The following is a 19,447-nucleotide window of genomic DNA, read 5'->3' as shown; positions in this document are numbered from 1 at the left end:
TATTGCATACATGAGCGGGCTTCTTATCTCCTTGTTCCTCTGGGTAAGCATCTTAGGGGGGTTTGATCTGAATCCACAAAAGAAATACACTGAGATCTGTGGCAAAAGTTTGTGTATGGTTTTATTTATCGGTAGCAGTCTTTTATCCCTATGTTCATATTTTTTCTGTGCAACCAGGAAGTCTGAGCTGGATCCTGATGGCATCAAAGGAAATGAGCAATGTCTAATTTCAGTACTACCTTCTGTGGCTCCGAACAGTTTCAAAGCAGATAGGAGAAGAAATTGCATTCAGGCCATATTTTAAATAAGAACGCTGTTCACTACTTATTGAACACATCAATAGTGAAAAATACAGCAACACTTTAGACACAGAGATATCCTGCTGATAATGAGACAGCTAAAAACTTTCTGTGCCACCTAATTCCCCTAGCACATAAGTGGTGTTTTCCCAGTCCTGGAGCATCTCTGCTCTCACTCAGTGCAGACTCACAGATGCCCTGAACTTCTCTATTCCAAGCAATAGTGGGTTTGGTGCTATAAACAATTATATACTTCTAGAAGCACAACTTGTTTAATCCAAACTAATAATATCATCTAATAGGAAAGGGGTCTTAAAAATAGCCTTTCTAAGGTAACTCTCATGCACTTAAATGTGTCCTGTAGGATCACTGCTAATTATCAAGCTCTCAAATAGGCAAATGCATGTAAAACATTAAAAAACCCCTATTCAGTTGCAAGAAAAATGTGCTAAGAAAGAAAGTATTTAAAATTAATGAAAGGGATATATCAGTGCCACCCAATGCTGTATGTGACTGTTGTATCTCTTAGTTATGTCTTAAGCAAGCTTCTTTCTACAAAAGTATGGGAAGTGTCAAGGCTTTCTCTGTTCTCTTGGTTAAATGTTGGATATAACAATCATCAAATCTAACTTTGGTATCTTGCATACTATGGAGAGGAGTAGATTATAAAAAGGACTATCAGGTCTTCACTTAAGTGCTGGAAATTCTTTGCTGGAGAGAGAAAGAGTTCATGTGAGATCTCTGTGGTATACAGAATTTGCAGTGACCTCTCTATTGCTGATTCATTGCTGTCTTCTTTTCTTTAAGAAGACATATTCCTCTTTGCCAGATATTTAACACTTCCATGAACCTTTTAGACATGAATAGCCTCGCTGTTTTGTTCTTTTAACACTTAGACATAGATGCTTAATACCAGTTCAATGGTGATGCAGAAAAGAGAAAACAAACTTTTCAGCCACACTAAAAAAAAAAAAAAAGTTGATTATCTGGTGTAATTACAGACTGAAAAATTGTTTATGTTTTGGGTCTTGCAGTGTTTTGGTATCAGTTGATATTTAGATTAGATACATGAAGCAGATGATATCTGGCCTGAAAACATTCTAGATGTCTGAAGGATTCAGTGTCTTTTTATTGTTCGTTGCTTACATCTTGTCACAGAACATTATGTTACTTCATACCAGAGGCACGTTAGTGATGCTAGGTTATATAAAACCAAAATGCAATTTGTAGTGTCTTGTGCCTTTGGATCATTGTCCTGTGGTGCCTGGCCAGGACTTCAGAGACTGGTTTTTTAAATAATACTTGCAGATGTAGAAGTACATCCGTTGAAGTGCTATACTCTGTTGTCAAAAGTAGATCTTGTTCTTGCTGAAGAGAAAGCATCACAGCATTGTACTACACAGATCAGATCTACCACAGTCTGTCACAAGATCAAGAGGCACCCATGTAGTCACTGAGTGATTCGTTCAAAGCAGAAACAGAGAACACCCTGAAAAGACCCACCCACTCCCCTACACCACTGACTGACACTGTCACCAAAACCCCTGGCATTTGTGGAGCTGCCTGGCCACACAGAGCTGGAGCAACAGCACAGCCTGGCTGAGGAGTCCCCTATAACATTTTTTTGCCAAGAAAATCACATCTGCTCAGCGGCAGACAGATTTTTCCCTCACTTCTATAGCTGTGAGATCAGAGTTGGCCACGTTAGTGCTGCCCTTTGCTGGCTGCCGAGGCTGAAAGCCTCGCTTCTCTGCTGCCAGCAAAGCACCAAAACCAAGGCTGGTAAGGCACCCAAATCTGCTTCACAGACTGCCATCTCACAGCCTGCCTTGACAGTGACTAATTACAGTGTTTCTGAGGAGTTTGTACACGTCAAGAGGTATAATCACAGCTGTCCTTCCCTCATAAGCTTGGGTGTTTTGCATTTATACCTGGCCTAGGCCTAACTCTCATCCCATTTCCTGGCTGTGACCCCGCCATCCCAGCTCACCCACCTCCCCACACCCTCCCGTTCCCCACCTTTCCCTCTCAGCCAGTGTTCCCGTGTCAATAAACCACACACAGCCTGGCAGAGGTGCCTGCCCCGCCATCCAGCCCTTTTGGGAAGTGGGGCAGCCTGGCTTCTGGGGACCCATCCTTCTGTCCTGCCTCCAAGGGCAGTCATGGCACTCTCACCTCACTGGTCCCTGGGCTCACCGAGTGCTTTGGCCCTCATGGGTGCAATTTGGGAACAGGTGTGTGAGGACGGGGACACAAGTAGGGCTGTCCCTGTCTTCCCTGGTGCTGGCAGGTGGCTGTGGATAGTCTGTGGGCCTTCAGCAGAGGACTGTTCCCTTCCTTCAGCACATATTTTCAGAAGTGTTTATTTGGGTGCCAAGCAGATGAGACCATGCTGGGATGATGTACCTGGGTTTAGATTGTTTTGGGCCAGGGACAAGAGGCTTCTGGGGTCTTCTGGATGACAGTACAGCTTGTGAGTACCCAGATATCATTCCTCAGGAGCTGCCTGTAAGCCACAGAACTGTGGATGGGGAGAAAGAAAAATTGTAATGTCTGGGAAACAAAACAGTCTTTTAGCCTTTCTCCTTCAATTGCCTTTTCTTATGTTTCCTAACCCATCAGGGTCCTTCTTTTCTCCCTCCAAAGAGCCCCTATATAGATCTGCATTGGAGCACTGTATAGATTGGGTTAGGAACTGGCTGGAGGGCTGGGCGCAGAGAGTGGTGCTGAACGGTGCTGCATCCAGTTGGCAGCCATTCACTAGTGGTGTCCCCCAGGGATCAGTGTTATGCCCAGTTCTGTTCAATATCTTCATTGATGATTTAGATGAGGGGATCGAGTGTAGTGAAATGAGGCAACCAGGTGCCACTAATTGCCAGGGAGTGGCATGAGCTTGTGTGAAGCCCACCTGTGCCTGATTAGGGCGGGCCCCCACTGCGCATGAGCAGGACCAGGGGGGCCAATATAAAGGTAAGGCTCAAATTCACAAGCTCAGCTCACGCTGGAACTCACAATCTTGGCATGCTTGGCTTTAACTGCTTCTTTCAGCACTGCACTACCTTCGTTGTGCCACTAGAGCTCATCGCCGTCAGGATGAGGCTTGAGTGGCGCAGCCGGCTAGCACGCAGTAACAGACAAATCTGAGCAATGTCGAGGCTGCAGATTTGAGACTCAGAAGCCTCACCCTGACCCCCCTGGTCCTGCTCATGCACAGTGGGGGCCTGCCCTAATCAGGCACAGGTGGGCTTAACACAAGCTCATGCCACTCCCTGGCAATTAGTGGCACCTGGTTGCCTCATTTCAATACAATTGAGTCCATCATCAGCAAATTTGCAGATGATGCTAAGCTGGGGGAAGTGTTGAGTACTGTGTCCAGTTCTGGGCCCCTCGGTTCAGGAAGGATATCAAGGTCCTGGAGCGGGTCCAAAGGAGGGCAACCAGGCTGGTGAAGGGACTCAAGCACAGACCCTATGAGGAGAGGCTGAGGGAGCTGGGGCTGTTCAGGCTGGAGAAGAGGAAGCTCAGAGGAGACCTCATCACTCTCTACAACTCCCTGAAAGGAGGGTGTAGCCAGGTGGGGGTTGGTCTCTTTTCCCAAGCAACTCTCAGCAAGACAAGAGGGCACGGTCTCAAGTTGTGCCGGGGGAGGTTTAGGTTGGACATTAGAAAGAATTTCTTTATGGAGAGGGTGATCAGGCATTGGAATGGGCTGCCCAGGGAAGTAGTGGATTCTCCATCCCTGGAGATATTTAAAAAGAGACTGGATGTGGCACTCAGTGCCATGGTCTGGTAACTGCAGTGGTAGTGGTTCAAGGGTTGGACTTGATGATCTCTGAGGTCCCTTCCAACCCAGCCAATTCTATGATTCTATGATCTCCCCAAGGATGATGATAAATTGTGAAGAGCAGCATCAGGAGTAGTGCAAGGGCCTCTCATGCTGAAGACCTTCCCCATTTGGTCCAGAGAGGTGGTGTGGGAGGTGATCTGAGAATCTTGTTGGGTGTAGGTGTGGGAGGACTGAGGAGGTCTGGGGCACAGCCTGGCAAAGCTGTATGGACACAGAACCACTTTGCTTGGTTGGTGTGCAATGCTCTGGCTGGTGGAAGTAGTTTGTCCTCAGCTGCCAAGGTCAGATAACAGCTGTTATCTGTTCTGTGAAATAGTTTTGTGGTAGCTGTAACAGTTTTCTGCTTTTTGGGTTTGACTAACTGGGTATCTACGCTCAGTCCCGGTTTGTGCTACTGTAGCTTAATGGCAATTCAGGAGAAAGAATATGAACTTAATTGGGTCTTAATTCACAAGCAGTGTTCTTAAGCACTCTATATCTCAGGTTTTCAGGCACATCATTTTGTCCTACTTGCATTTAAACAGGTTTTTTCTGTCTCACAAATCTGCTCTTCCAAAGTTCCCCCTTTTCTATTACCTCTGTGGGAGCTATGCAAAATAAACTAATAATCTTTTTCTTTTCTTGTGATAATCCACCTTCTACATTTATTTCCTGTACTATCTCTGCCTGGATTCTCAGCATTAGGTCACCTTTTCATCTGCAGATAATACAGTAGCCTGTGGGGAAAGGTATTTCAAGTGTTTCATTAATCAGCATCAGATATGTGTTTTAATATTGTGTAATTAAATCACTATATTGTCTTAATCCTTGAGGTTATGAACTTAATTGGAAATGCCAGCATGAATATCTCACCTCAACTTTATTGTTGAGAGAAACGTTCAAAATTAGGATTTTTTTTTTCTTTTTAAATATTTCTGTCAGTCTCAGATGCAACAGACATTTGTGCTATGTATTTAACTTCTCTGCTGTCTTTTAAAGCATCACAGTGAGTATTCAAGTCACCATCTGTGACAGTGTTTGTAGAACTAGGACTGTTTAGGGGTGATTGGAAATATTTTGACTAAATGCTTTTTGGAGGGTGATGTTACTGAAAAAAATATTTATAAAGTTAAACCTTTTTGAAAATGTTTGTTTTGTAAAAATAAAACACTTTTGTTTAGATACATTTTATTTTTGCACTTCAGTTCTCTTTTCCTAGGCTTTGTTCTTGAACTGTTAAAAATGCTGTTTTGTTTCTTATCCCTCTCTTTCAGGCTCAGCATCTAAACATTTTTGCCTTCCTTCTTTGTCTTGTATCAATCCAAGAGGCAGAATTGTTCATTATACTATTTTGTGTTTCTTCTAGCTGTGTCAATATAATTTTTTACAGATGATTTTTCATAATCATAAAACTCAAAAGTAGGCAGTGAGAGAGGGTAGACAGTTCAGATAATATTAGGAAATTATATTTATTCCTGAATAGACATGGAAGGCAAAGTGGCCACTGTCTTTCTTACTAATGTTTATATTAAACCACAATTAATTCTGAAATTATATAATTTTCTTCTGAATAATAAGATTAGAATATTCAGAGATTTGATAAAGCATACATCAGAAAGTCTATTTATCTTCTCATTTGCAACAAACCCCAGAAATTTACTCCATTTAGATCGACACTTTCTGTGTTGATGGATAAAGTTATGACTAGATATAATATTTGAAAGAAGACTAATATTTATTACTTAAAAATTATTCCAAACCTGATATAATTCACATCTAGAGGTGTGGCTCACATAAACAGAAAATACCTGTGTCAAAAAAATCACATATAAACCAAAATTGCCCTAGAGGCCATTAACATTTAACTCTGTGGTTATAGTTCAGATCAGTAACTTTTTTGAATATTTGTCTCAATGAGTCATGTTAACAGACAGTAAGGAATAAAATTAAATTATTCATTTGGCCCTCTTAAATATTAATAAGTATCTGATATTGTAACCACTGAAATCAAGGACTTCAGTGGGAATAGTTTCAAGCACTAGCTTCTTTTTAATGAGAAAATAAAAGTAGTTGAAAATACTCTTCAAAAAGTAATCTCATTTCTGACATACTTTCTGGGTACTTCGTACAGCCATTGTTAATGTAAGTTATTAGAATCCGTAGCCTTGCTGACTTTTTTTGGAGTATAGCATGATGCTTGGCCAAGTGCCAGCCCATGAGAACATATGATTTGTGAGTATCAGGATAAGTTCACAAAAATAAAAATAACTATATTTAACTCTCAAAATTGTGGGAAAGGTCAGAAACTATGACCACGTTGTGTCCTCAGATTCAGAAACCAGATAACCAACAACAAAAAAAAGGTTTTACATTTCCATTAATTCCATCGTGTTCAAACTTTCATCCATAGTAGGGTACATGTGTGTGATTTTTGCTTGATCAAAGTTGGCATCAGTGTTTTAAATCTTGTGCTTGAAATGTTAGCTAAACAAAATGCATAACATTGTTCTCCTACTTCTATTTTCCTTTTTCAGTATTTTTTCTATAACTATATAATATATAAAATTATTTTAGTAAATATAATATGTCAAGCTTAAAAAAACCCAATAGAAATTATTCATAGGAGAGTGTTGAAACATTATTCTTTGTCTGGTATCATTAAAAGACAGGAACATCTGTGGCCCATTGTTCAACCAATGCTGATCAGCAGAACTAACCAACATTTAATGTTAGGTATCACTAGATTATTTTTAATATATTTTGAAGAAAACTGGAAGCTGCTTAATAATAAGTCATGAACAGAAAGACTAAGTTGAGCAGGTAAATTTGGTATCAGCCAGGGTTGGAGATGAAATAATTCCACTAGAATATAAATAAATATGTAAAGCTCTTTGTTAGACACATAATAAATAAGCACTGGGTGTAGTCTTTGAATACACGAAAAACATTAGTCTAAGATCACATTTTGGCATTTCTCTACTGCAATTTAGCACTAATATCCTCATTATTTCAGGACTGACTTCACCTGTGTTTGTATTTCTGACAAGAATATTAGTTATTTTTTCAAGATGATGCACCTGCATTGTTTAGAATGAAGGCTTAAATATAACTCCTGTATCCAGCAGCAGAGTTTTATGTTCATTTGGGCCCTTCTTCCCTGACCTTGGATTCTTCAGAGCTGTTTCTCTCACATATTCTCACTCTTCTCTCTGTAACTGCTGTTGTGCAGGTTTTTTCCCTTTTTCTCAATTGTGTTATCCCAGAGATGGTACTGCTGTTGATGATGGGCTTGTCCTTGCCCAGCAGTGGGGCCATCTTGAACCCAGCTGACAGTGGCTCTATTGGACATGGGACAAGCTTCTAGCAGCTTCTCACAGTAGCCATCCTTGTAGCAACCTCCTACCAAAACCTTGCCATATAAACCAAATACATTTCTACCCACTTTTGCTTGACTATAGAAAATCAGAAGACTAGCTGGGTCTCATCAGCTCACTTTTGTGAGGAGGAAAAAAAATTATTTTGAGAAAGCTACTTGAACTCTGAAAAGAAACTGTGGTAGAGCTTAGTGTGACAAAGTGAATACTAAGGGAAGAGGGTTCACTGAAAAAGTAAACACAAGTACTTTTCAAAATAACTGATAAGCAGAACCTCCTAATGTAGTGAAATGAGGCAACCAGGTGCCACTAATTACCAGGTAGTGGGCATGAGCTTGTGTTAAGCCCACCTGTGCCTGATTAGGGCGGGCCCCAACTGCACATGAGCAGGATTAGGGGGCCAATAAAAGGTGAGGCTTGAAGCACAGGCTCAGCTCAGTCCTGAGCAAGCCAGCAGAGAGGTCAGTTGAATCTGGAGCAGTAGCACCAAGCCAGGCTAACCAGTCCTGAGGCAACAGACTCAGAGCACTATTTGTGCACTTCTGATGGAACATCAGTTGGACCTCAGAGTGCCGTGCCCTAAGAGAGGTTTGTCTTGCAACATCCTGACATCACTATGATTTTAGCGGAGGAAAAGTTATTGTAGAGGAACGTGGAAGTATTTAATCTTTGCCCTGAGTTTAGTATTTATGTTTGGGATATACCAAATTAACACACAGGCAGACCAGTTTCTACAATTTTTCGTCTCTTGTCATTCAGGTGTATTTAGAAAACAAATTTAGACATTGGGTTTTATTTTTAGCTCTCCCAGTCAAAGGTGTGGACGAATGGATGTAAGTGTTTATTACAGTTTAGAAAGTGATTGCTTGTCATCTAAGAACCTTAATGAATGTGTTCCTAACCTGCTACCAAGATGATAGTTTGAATCTGATGGCTAAACTTTTAATTTTAATTTGCAATGGATTAAGAGTATGCACAAGATTATTTAGTATGGTTTAACTCATAAGAAATACATTTAAACAAGGTAAATCAATAATTTATTATTGACTCTGTTCATACATGCTCTTGTGGAACAGGGAAACACAGGATGTTGTTAGAGATAAAACTGGCACTCTTTTTTTCTGTGTTTCTTTTTTTTTTTCTGTCTAAAACCTTCAAGTCTTTCAAGACTTGTATTTGAACCAGTACAGTTACTGTCATATTTTATATTGCCACTAGTTTTTCCAAATTAGTTATTTGTGATATATCAGGAAGTCTTGTAATAATCAGATCACGTTCATGCTTTACTCTTCCCAAATATTCTGCCTTTGCAGTAGAGAGGCTTTTGAGTAGCTATTCCTTGCTGTCATGTCACACAGTCCTCTTGTTCTCCTCTCATTTTCACTCTGCCAGAAAGGAGTAAATTAGCTGAAGAAAAGTGATATTTTATAGTGAATCAATACTGAACACTGAAACAGACTTCACACCTCTAGCAATGTATCTAGAAGCCTGGGAGAAGTGAACAAACCAATCATGTTGAGAAAGGAAAGAAGAGGACAGGGAATAGTTTCTCACTTGTTATTTCTGAAAAGGGAGATATGACTTGCCTCTCTGCTGCCCTGCAGTGAAGCTAGATGTTGTGACTGTCTTATTTGTGTGCTTCCTTCACTGTGTGTTTGCAGGCTATATGTTTTTTGTTTTCACCTTTCACATCAGTTGTGTTTACTGCTGCTCTTTAGAGTAACAAATGCAGTAAATAAGCTCCTGATGGCAAGGACTAAGTGACCTCACCTGAAGGTATTGCTCATGGCCAATGTAGGTGGAGTATTATTTGCTCCCTCCCATTTATTAAGTGCATTGCTGCATTCTTCCAGGCATAGTGCTCATCTGTGGGTTTTTGTAGTTGTTTTTGTAGATGTGTCTCTAAAGAAATCTCTAAATAGTGGTTGATATTTCCTATTGACACTGAAAGTAGGGTGAGAGTGAACTCTTACAGTCTTCCTCTTGAGCATTACAGTTTTCTTTCTCATTAAGATTTTTTTAAAGCAGGTGCTAGCCTATATTTCAAGGAGATGTACTCTGTAGCACAAATACAAACAATTCATGCTTCCTATCCTTCAACGAAATCAGACATTGATTAATGTGGGACACTCTGTTCTGGGTATAATTCCCCTTAAAACACAGTATTTTTTGTACCTCAAGAAGACAATCTCTGAGATTCTCATAAGCATCTGATTGCTGAGGCTACATTTCTGCTGCATTTCCTAAATGAAAAATAAGTGGTTATTTTGAAAGAGAGAATGGTGATAAACTTGCCAAACAGCTATAATAAAAAGAAGAGTATAGACCTCATAGGTGGAGCTCATGGATTCTGCTCAAGAGTAGTACCAGAAAATAGGGTTACTTCCAGTGTGGCTGTGACATGAATGTAATACTGTCCCATAGCAGCAATTCATGAGACTACATTTTTGTTATTTTCTTCTTTTATTTGTCTTCTGTTGATGAAGATAACATCTTTCATTTTTACTATAGCATCTTAATGTTTTTGTTAAGATATTTAATGCATGAAATGCAATGAGAGAATAATTCCTGCTACATACAGCTCTCACCAGCATCTTCAAATGCATGGTGCCCTATCAGAAATGGCCTTACTAGAATTTAACAGTGCAGCAGCACGTTTGTCTTTGGCACTAAGAGAAGTGTCATGAAAAAGCTCTTAGTAAAATTGCAGCCACGATAGGATTGGAATTTACATTTGCACAGCTGTACAGAGTCTGCTTAAAGCATGGTAGCAAAATAACAGATTCTCTGAATAGGCTGCAAGGTGAATACAGCTAAGAAAATTAAAGAAAATTGTTAAAGATTATCACGGTATTCTGGGGCTCAAAGTATTTTTACTGGCTCACCTAATGCTGGGTGCAGGTCAGAAGAAAAGGTCAGTTGTTTGTGTTTTCACAGTAACAAATAATCAGCTTTTCACATCTGATTCTGGTAACAAAAGGCAGTTGCAGATAAGATTGGATCTTTTTTTTTAATGTCTCTTTCAGAGGAAAAATAGTCCACTGCCCGTGGCCCATTTATTTCTTTTCACTGACTAGTATCTTGGCTAGATTTCTTTCATGAGCCCTCTCCTCTCTCAGCTGTTGCATGCCTCTGGATTGAAAGCTGACACAGGTGAATATGTTCTTGGATTCTGTGCAGAATTAATTAATGTTTTCTATTCTATGTATGCCCTTAGATTGTGCCTACCCCAGCTGAGTGCATTGAGCAATATATCTACCATCTGTCTCGTGTTCATTTTCTCCCAGATCCCTTCCCCTGGAGGGGAAAGGAATGCTGCATGATGTCTGGTTTTGGAAGCATGGCAAGCAGACACTGGAGGAACTCTTGGGTCACCAAGTCTCGTGTCTGGCTGTTGCATACATCTACCTTGTGTAATGCTCTTGTGAGCCCAACAATCACCAGCCTAACATCAGGTGATAAGGATTAGAAAGCTTTCATTTTCAGCTTCAGATTGTCTCCTCTTTATTTTTTATTTTTCTCTCATTTAATTTTGTGTCACTTTTATTCTTGGTCTTAATTAGCTTTTTTTCCTTCTAGGCTCTTTATCACACTTACTGAATTTATAGGCAACAATATTACTTGCATTTAGCCTAGCTTTTAATAAGCTATTGTGCTGTTAAGAGCAGGTGTGACTGTATTTGAGGTTAATGTTATTCTATTAGAATTAAAGCTGGAAAAAACCCCAACATTCCAGCTGCATTTAATTTTTCATTTGTTGAAATCATTAACATGGATTACACAGCTGCATTTAATTTTTCATTTGTTGAAATCATTAACATGGATTACACAGCAGAGTTAGTGCTGTACTTTTGCATGAGGAAATTCCATCCTGTATTTAAGTAGGAAACCCACTACATTTATTTTCTAATATTCATTGTTTAAACATCTAGGAAAATTCAGTTTAGTCACCTGGCTCACTTTAAGAATAATCTTACTAGTTTCAAATGAGTCTGCACTGCACAGAGTTCTGTATGAAATTGGGAAATATATTCCAATTTTTTTCTAAAGCATTAAGTGCATGCTAAAGGCAAAAAATCAGTACTGAGGCTGAAATGCTCCTGTCTGACACCTGAGGCAAGTTATAGAAACAGCGTGGCTCAAGCTGCCCAGCCTCAGGTCCTGGGGTAAATCTCTGCGTGACTGCAGGTTATGGCCTATAAAGATATGAAAATATCTCTACCTGTGTCCTCAGCATATGACAGTCCCCTGCATTTACTCAAGACCAGAGGAGAGGGGATGGGCCCCTTCCTGCTGCCTTACAGGCCATGGCTTTGCTCCCACTCTGGAGTGTGTCTGGATCACAGACAAAAAACGAGACTGACCTGGTTGCTGTATCTGGTATTGAGTCATGGGCTGGAAAAGAGGCCATTCTGCTGAGCTGCAAATTCATGTGAAATTAGGGCAGTTCAGTGCAAAAGGCTGTGGGACTTGAGTTGTGTGTTGACACCAGACCTGACAAGTGTGTTTGCATTCTAATATGATTGTGACTGTCACAGTGTGTTTGCATAGTGTTTCTGATCTGTTCCAAACAATCCATGTTTCTGGATAAACAGGCTTATTTTTGATGCATTTAGGGAATGTGTAAACTGCCTCTTGCAGAACTTTCTTCTTTCTGGTAGCCTTTTGAGTTGTGACTTCTATTCTTTTTATTTTTTTAAGCTAATTCAGAAGTCGTCATTGCAATTTGCTATTTCAAACTATCCTGCAAAGGGGGAAGATAGACCTCTTCAGTCTTGAAAAGGTCTAGGTCTAGAAGGGATCACCATATCTGATTTTACTTTCTCAGTATGTTAAACAAACATTACAAGCGTGGATGGCATAAAATTCAGGCTTCTCTTTTTGTACCATTACTCGTTACTGCTAATAGACATTGTTTTGTAATCCATCAAATCTGATTGATCCATCTTGACTGATGTTAATCATTAATCCTGTACTTATGATAGCATAAAATATTGAAAAACAACTTGAGATTTCACCTGTCTCTGTAGCAGAAAGCACTGTGAGTGTTGTAAAGCTGTTCATTTGGCTTCAAAAATGTGTAAGAAATAAAATGAAGGGAACTTGAAAATCAGCTTTGATACTTACTCTCTGGTCCACAAAGCTCAAGTATTTCTAATACAAGGAAGAATTATTTCTGAAGTTCTTACATATAGCAAGTCTTCTATTACAGGAAACATAGAATCTAAACTTCAATTTTCATTTAAGATCAAGTTTTCAAAAGTGGTAAAATGGTCAGTCAGATTTGGCTTTCAAAATCTACAAGATCAGTATGTTTTAAGCTTGTATCCATTTTGTATTCATTTTATGAGCTTGGACTGCATGCAGTACAGAAAGGCTTTGAACAAAATCCTTTCTTTTTACTGTGACTGTTTTTCTGGACTGACACAACTGAGATTTTTGCCACAGAAATGTTAATAAAACTATCCTTGCTGTCTGAGATGTCTTTGTCCCCTTTCCTACCTATCCCTTTTTTTTGCCTCTGGTAAATCCATGTAAGAAGATAAACCTACAATCTCCAGATCAATTAAAACCTACTGATACAGGGTTATCTTATTGCTCCGTGAATTATGAGTATGCATTGACAAGAAACTGAACATGAGCCAGCAGTGTGCCCAGGTAGCCAAGAAGGCCAATGGCATCCTGGCCTGTATCAGAAACAGCGTCACCAGCAGGTCCAGGGAGGTGATTCTGCCCCTGTACTCAGCGCTGGTTAGGCCACACCTTGAGTCCTGTGTCCAGTTCTGGGCCCCTCAGTTTAAGAAGGATGTAGAGGTCCTGGAACAGGTCCAAAGGAGGGCAACCAGGCTGGTGAAGGGACTCGAGCACAGGCCCTATGAGGAGAGGCTGAGAGAGCTGGGGCTGTTCAGCCTGAAGAAGAGGAGGCTCAGGGGAGACCTCATTGCTGCCTACAACTACCTGAAAGGAGGATGTAGCGAGGCGGGAACTGGACTCTTTTCACAGATGACCTTCAACAAGACAAGAGGACACAGTCTTAAGTTGTGCCAGGGGAGGTTTAGGTTAGATATTAGAAAGAATTTCTTCACGGAGAGGGTGATTATGCTATGGAATGGACTGCCCGGTGAGGTGGTAGATTCTCCGTCCCTGGAGACATTTAAAAAAAGACTGGATGTGGCACTCAGTGCCATGGTCTAGCAACTGCTCCGGTGGGTCAAGGGTTGGACTAGATGATCTCTGAGGTCCCTTCCAACCCGGCTAATTCTATGATTCTATGATTCTATGTTCTCTTTGGTGCATCTCCTTTGCTCTTCCTTCTGCTAGTTGATTTTTTTTTTGAGGAAAACTATCGCTTTCCCATCACAGCCCACATTAACTGGTTAATTGCATGGTAGAAGGTAAAATTAATTATTATTGTTATTTATTTTTTTAAACAGGAAATTATGGGGAAAGTGGAATGGAAGCCTTCAAAGAGTTGGCTGCCCAAGAAGGTCTCTGTATTGCTCACTCTGACAAGATCTACAGCAATGCTGGAGAAAAGAGCTTTGATCGCCTGCTTCGCAAGCTGCGAGAGAGGTTGCCCAAGGCCAGGGTGGTGGTTTGCTTCTGTGAGGGAATGACAGTGAGGGGGATCCTCATTGCCATGAGGCGCCTGGGAGTGCTTGGAGAGTTCCTGCTGATTGGAAGGTAAGGCTTTGAGTGTGATTTCTCTGCCCACCCTCTTCTTGTACTGCAGGCAGTCCTTTCGTTTCAGGACCGTGAAACTCAGGTTACACGTAATTTTCATGTTTAATTGTCTATGGATGAGGAGAAGTGGCAAAATGGCAAAGCAGGTGTCAGGAAGGGGATATGAAGATGTGTGCCAGTGCAATTGGTGGTGGTAACTTTAGCTGATCTGAATGTTAATTTCTTCCTGTTTTATATGGATATATGAGGTTGGTGGTTTTGTTCGTTTGTGCACTTAGAGGACTGTTTCATGCAGATTTTATAACCAAACTAGAGAACAAAGAATCTTGGTTTCAGAATGTGATCAGGAAGAGTGGATGTGATAAAATATCTTGTGTTTCACTAAGGATATCTCCTGATATTTTGAAACGCCAAATTAAATGGTTTTGATTACTTAAACGTCTTTCAGTCTCAAGATTGCAAACTGGCATTCTCAGATGTACACTGAAAGCTATGGGACTGATATTACACAGACTTGTTTGGATTTTAAAGCATCAAACTTTCTGGTGCCCAAGTCAATATATATGCGTGGTTTTATATTTCCAGAGTAATAATTCAGACATATATGGGACAGGCAGAGACCATCTTTATCAGAATGAAGAATGTTGCTTTTTTCTTTTGGAGTTTATCAGTTCTTTGCAGATACTCACTAAAATATGGCCAAGCATAGTTCTATCACATATGATCTATCCACATTTCCATTTTTGTGATATTTTTCATTTTGAGGCTCCTTCAACTTTCACCTTGATTTGTTTGGTGTCTTTGTGTCTGTTTTCCTGTTTCAGTGAATCCTGTTCAAGTCATGAAGGCTTATTTTTCTGTCTTGTCTGTTATATTGCTAATGTATTTTCAAATCCTTGTGTTTATTCTTTCTTTCTTTCTTATCTGTTGTTTAAACACCATTCCTTCAAGCCTTTTTACGGCTGTCTCCTTACTTACCTAGGTTCTCTTGCCTTTTTATTCTATTGCCATTTAGATCTATCGGATTTATTTTTGTGCCTTTCTGTCCCCAAAGTCTTTCTGTCTGTCACTGCTGTGTCTGGGATGCTCTTTGTTAGCCTTGTGCTATAATGTTGGTCTTTCCCTGAATGTATTGCTCTCCTCAAAATACACAGTTGTGATTTTTTTTCAGTCACAGAGATAGTCAGGCCCAAGTAACAATCTGAAAGGAATCATCATTCCATCATTTAATTTTGTTCTAGTATTTGACTGCAATCTATTTGGATCACAGACTTTTCTTTAGATGAGTGTAGAGATAAGATATAGCACATTTGTAATGCTATCATCATTAAAATTAAACAAATAGTAAAGCAGTTTTTAAAATGATATTGTTTTAGATTTGTCCATGTGGTTTTCATCTACATCATTAAATATGCATAGTCTGAAATGAATAATGGAATGCTTTGGGACTGATATGTCTTAAGTATGTTTTTTCAGTGAACTGAAGAACTATGTTAAATTTAGTCTGGGTGACAGCATCCCTGGTTATTTTGTTAATGCCCTGCAGCTTTAAGCAATGCTCTGCTTTCTTCATGCATCGTTGTCCCTCTGTGGTGGTGTCTTGTTGCTCCCCTGATTTTGGTGCTTTCTCTTGATGCTGTCCATAGAGACAACCAAAGAAGTGTCTCCTACATTAAGCACCAAAGCTAGGTACTTTAGTGGTACAAATCTGTTTTCCTGTTAGACCTTCTACTTGATTCCCTACTCCATGGACCATTTTAATTTGAAATATTGACTAAAATTTGACTAAAAAAAATTGCTTTAACAAGCATTCTGCTACCCTATGTAGTTCAATTGTTTGTCTCAGAATCTGACTAACAGCAGTACTCTGAACTATTTGTCAGAACTTCTCATCTATTAATTGCTAACAATGTGATGTCTTTGGAAATCACAATGTGTTTTTCAGGTAGGTTTCATCATACCCTTCTTGTATGCTGGCAATGGAATGTGGGAGAATCCTTCTTATGATGGATCAACCATTGCAATTGTAGAACAGAAAAGAGGCTGGCTATTGTTTTGGATAGTCTGGATTATGCCTAACAGCTGGCTGAAATAAAAAGTATTAAATAGCTTGCTCATGTTTTATATGTGCTTGCAGAACTAAAAGAAAAGATGTTTTCTTTGAATTGTCCTAATGAAATGATTTTTTTAAATGGCAAATCTAGCAAACTTATCCACAAATAAGTTATAGCAAAACTGCAGTGCTATGAATTTGGTCACCTATATACACACAGGAACCAAGGCATGCACTAACATTACCCTGATGTGCTGTTTAGTCTTTTTTATTCAAGTACCCAGCTAAGCAAAAACTGAAAAGCCTTTTAAGAACATTCTTTTAATTGAGGGAAGTGGGAGTGAATGTGAAATCAAGAGTTTTTGCAATAATGAGCTAAACAAAACCTTTAATTTACCCACAGGTTTATTATCAGCCACACTGTATCAACCTCATACTCTGACTCACTGAAAAAAAGGAAGCCTTTACAAAGGGACACCTGGCTAAATAGCTCTGTTCCTGCTAGATCTTCAGTATTACTATTGATCAAAGTAGACAGGGGCAGCTTAGCTTGACTAAATTCAAGGTATCAGAAAGAGAGCTTGGAGCTAAATTTGACTTTATTTTCATCTGGGAATGATGCAGTGGGAAGTATAGGGGGTTACACTGAGCCAGGACTGGGTCGTTAGATACTTGGGAATTTTCTGAGATGGGCTGAATTCTCAGGGATAGAGTTACTCTGACTCCATCCTCAGGGATGAACCCTATTTGTGCTGTACCTATGCAAGTGTTCCCAAATTCAGACTGGAGAGCTAACTAGAAGTTCAATTTCCTTTGCTACTGGAAGTGGGAATCTGTTGTACTTGTGAGAAGAAAGGAATTTACTATTTCTGAATCTGGAGGGGATGTGGGATTAAGATAGGACAGGAGAAGAGGTTTCAACCCTGCCTGAGGGAGAATTGAGGCTTTTGTGAAACTGATACTGTACCCAAATGCAGTGGAAATTTCAGTGAGAAAATTTATTAAGCTATGAAATGAAGGATGATAAAGATTTCAAAAGTGGTCAGTAATCAAGGGGAAACAAGAAGGCAAAAACTGATTAGGGCTTTGTATAAAACCAATTAGAATAATACTGGAATAACCAAAAACAAAAATAATGTTAAGAAAATAAACTTCATTCTTAAACGAATTCAGGTGATCTCTCTTTTAGAAGAGATTAATTTTGATGTGAAGAGACTATGTAAGCAGATATATGGGTTGATGTTTATGCAGACCACTGTTTTTTGTGTTACTCAATAAAACATCCATGAGGTTATGGGAGAATCCTGGGATGAATCTGTTGTTTATTCCCTGGGATGATGCATCGAGACAATGCATGTAACTTGCTTTCCAGCATCCATATGGGTAATGGAAAGGAAATTCAAGATGCCAACAAAATCTGCAGTTTTAAGAGTTACTCTGAGATAGTTGAAGAAGAAATAGATGAGAAAAATTGTTTGAAATTAAAATGCTTTTTTTCAATTTGATAACCTCTCAAACTCCTACACACAGTGGTGTGTGTAAATGTGTGAGGAACTTCAGGAAGGAAAGGTTATATTAGTGCACGTGATGTCTCAGTAAAACAGTTGGTAAGTGGCAATGTACTGCTTTACTTCCATAGGTTTTCCAATATTTTATGGTCTTCAATATTATTGCTCTATAGGCTGTGGTAGATTTATCAATCTTCAGTGTTGGTAGTGTGACTTGTCCTGAAAGTTCAGACACTTGGCAGAGGGGATATGGTTGGATTCTCTTCTGTGAACCTGGTGCATGACTGAGGGCAAGGGAATTAGTTTGTACCTAATAAAGCCCTTTTAGCATAGGATGACAGAGCTTTCAGGATGCATAACATGATGATATTTTTCCTGACTGCTTTCCTCTCACAAGACAATATTAATAATGGTGGCTTGGGTATTTAACTTCACACTTTCTAAAATATTGACAAAGCATTGTCAGAGTTATTGGTTTGGTTATATTATCTGACATTGATGGATATGTGGAATCTGATTTCATCCAGGTGTAAGAGTAAGCAGCTTTTTTTTGGTGAGTTTACAGAGAAATTGTCCTATCAGGGTCAGTCCCTGAGTGGCAGGGTGTGTGGGAGAAATCAGTCAGGTGCTTATGGCAAGTATCACCTCCCAAAACCTAGGATTTTATGCCTGAGCAGGCATGTAGTCCCATTAAATTTGTGCACCACTTGACAGAAGAGTGCCTTGCCCACCTGAATGAGACCCACCCCCACCAGTTCTAAGCACAGTGAGTGTGATAAGTGAGCCTCTGTTCAGCTCCATTGGAGCAGAGGAAGGAGGGCCCTTACATCTGAGACCACCATAATTAAAACAAGGACCCAAACCCTACCTACAGTAATCAGCCCCATAGTCAAAAAGAAAAAACTGGAAGCAGAAATTGACAGATCCAGAGTATTGCTTAGCAAGCGAGGAAGAGTCTGGTTAGGAAGCTAGTCCTTTTGCAAGGAAACAGGAGAAGGAGGTGACAGAAATCACTTTATAGGCAGAAATCACCTGGTCCCTGAGTGAACTTTGAAATATGCAGAAAGATGGTATCTGTCAGCTGGGCAAGTGGATCCTAGCTTAGTTGCTCAGATGCTGTGATATTGGGTCTGACAGTCAGGAATTAGAAGGTAATGAGGTCCAGGAGTTGAGATACCTCACTAGGGACCAGGGAATAGACATAGAAACTGGCATCCACAACCTCTGGAGGTGGCTCCTGTTGAGGGGGAAGGTAATGTATCTCCTCAGGGATAATCTTGTAAATTTACAGGGAAAACACAGTCACAGAGAAAGGTGGTGTTCTGTGTCTTTGTTTCTCACCATGTGAAATCTATTTTAATTAGCAATAAACTGAATTAATTTGCCCTATGTTGGGTCTCTTGCCTGTGATGATAACCATCAAGCAATCTCCTTGTCTTTATTTTGACCCACAAAATTTCTACCCTGTTCTGTTGGGTGGGCATTTGGCTGGTGACCAAGGCTAACCCACCACATATGACATAGGTTGAGGTGCCAACAGCACAATGGCAGGTATTTATCTTTCTCTTATGTTCAGTTCTGACATCATAAATATAAATAATATAGATTATCACAAATACTACCTTCCATATTTGGCTGAAAAGCTACCTTTCACATTTGCCTGGCTCTTCCACCCAGATGAGTCCCTGATGACAGTGGCTCAT

The 19,447-nt window shown here is 39.9% G+C and overlaps 1 protein-coding gene across 3 annotated transcripts in view; it reads left to right on the top strand.

Annotated features, from left to right (window-relative positions):
• GRM1 (glutamate metabotropic receptor 1) overlaps positions 1-19,447 on the top strand; it is a 177,277-nt gene that overhangs the window by 22,988 nt on the left and 134,842 nt on the right. For all 3 annotated transcript variants that reach the window (XM_030447171.1, XM_030447173.1, XM_030447172.1), the window contains exon 2: positions 13,934-14,183. In XM_030447171.1, coding sequence (XP_030303031.1) covers positions 13,934-14,183 — 250 coding nt within the window. The remainder of the gene's footprint in view (positions 1-13,933; positions 14,184-19,447) is intronic.

Source organism: Calypte anna, chromosome 3 (assembly GCF_003957555.1).
Source record: "Calypte anna isolate BGI_N300 chromosome 3, bCalAnn1_v1.p, whole genome shotgun sequence".
Lineage (NCBI taxonomy): Eukaryota > Metazoa > Chordata > Aves > Apodiformes > Trochilidae > Calypte > Calypte anna.
This window is presented reverse-complemented; position numbering and strand designations above follow the sequence as displayed.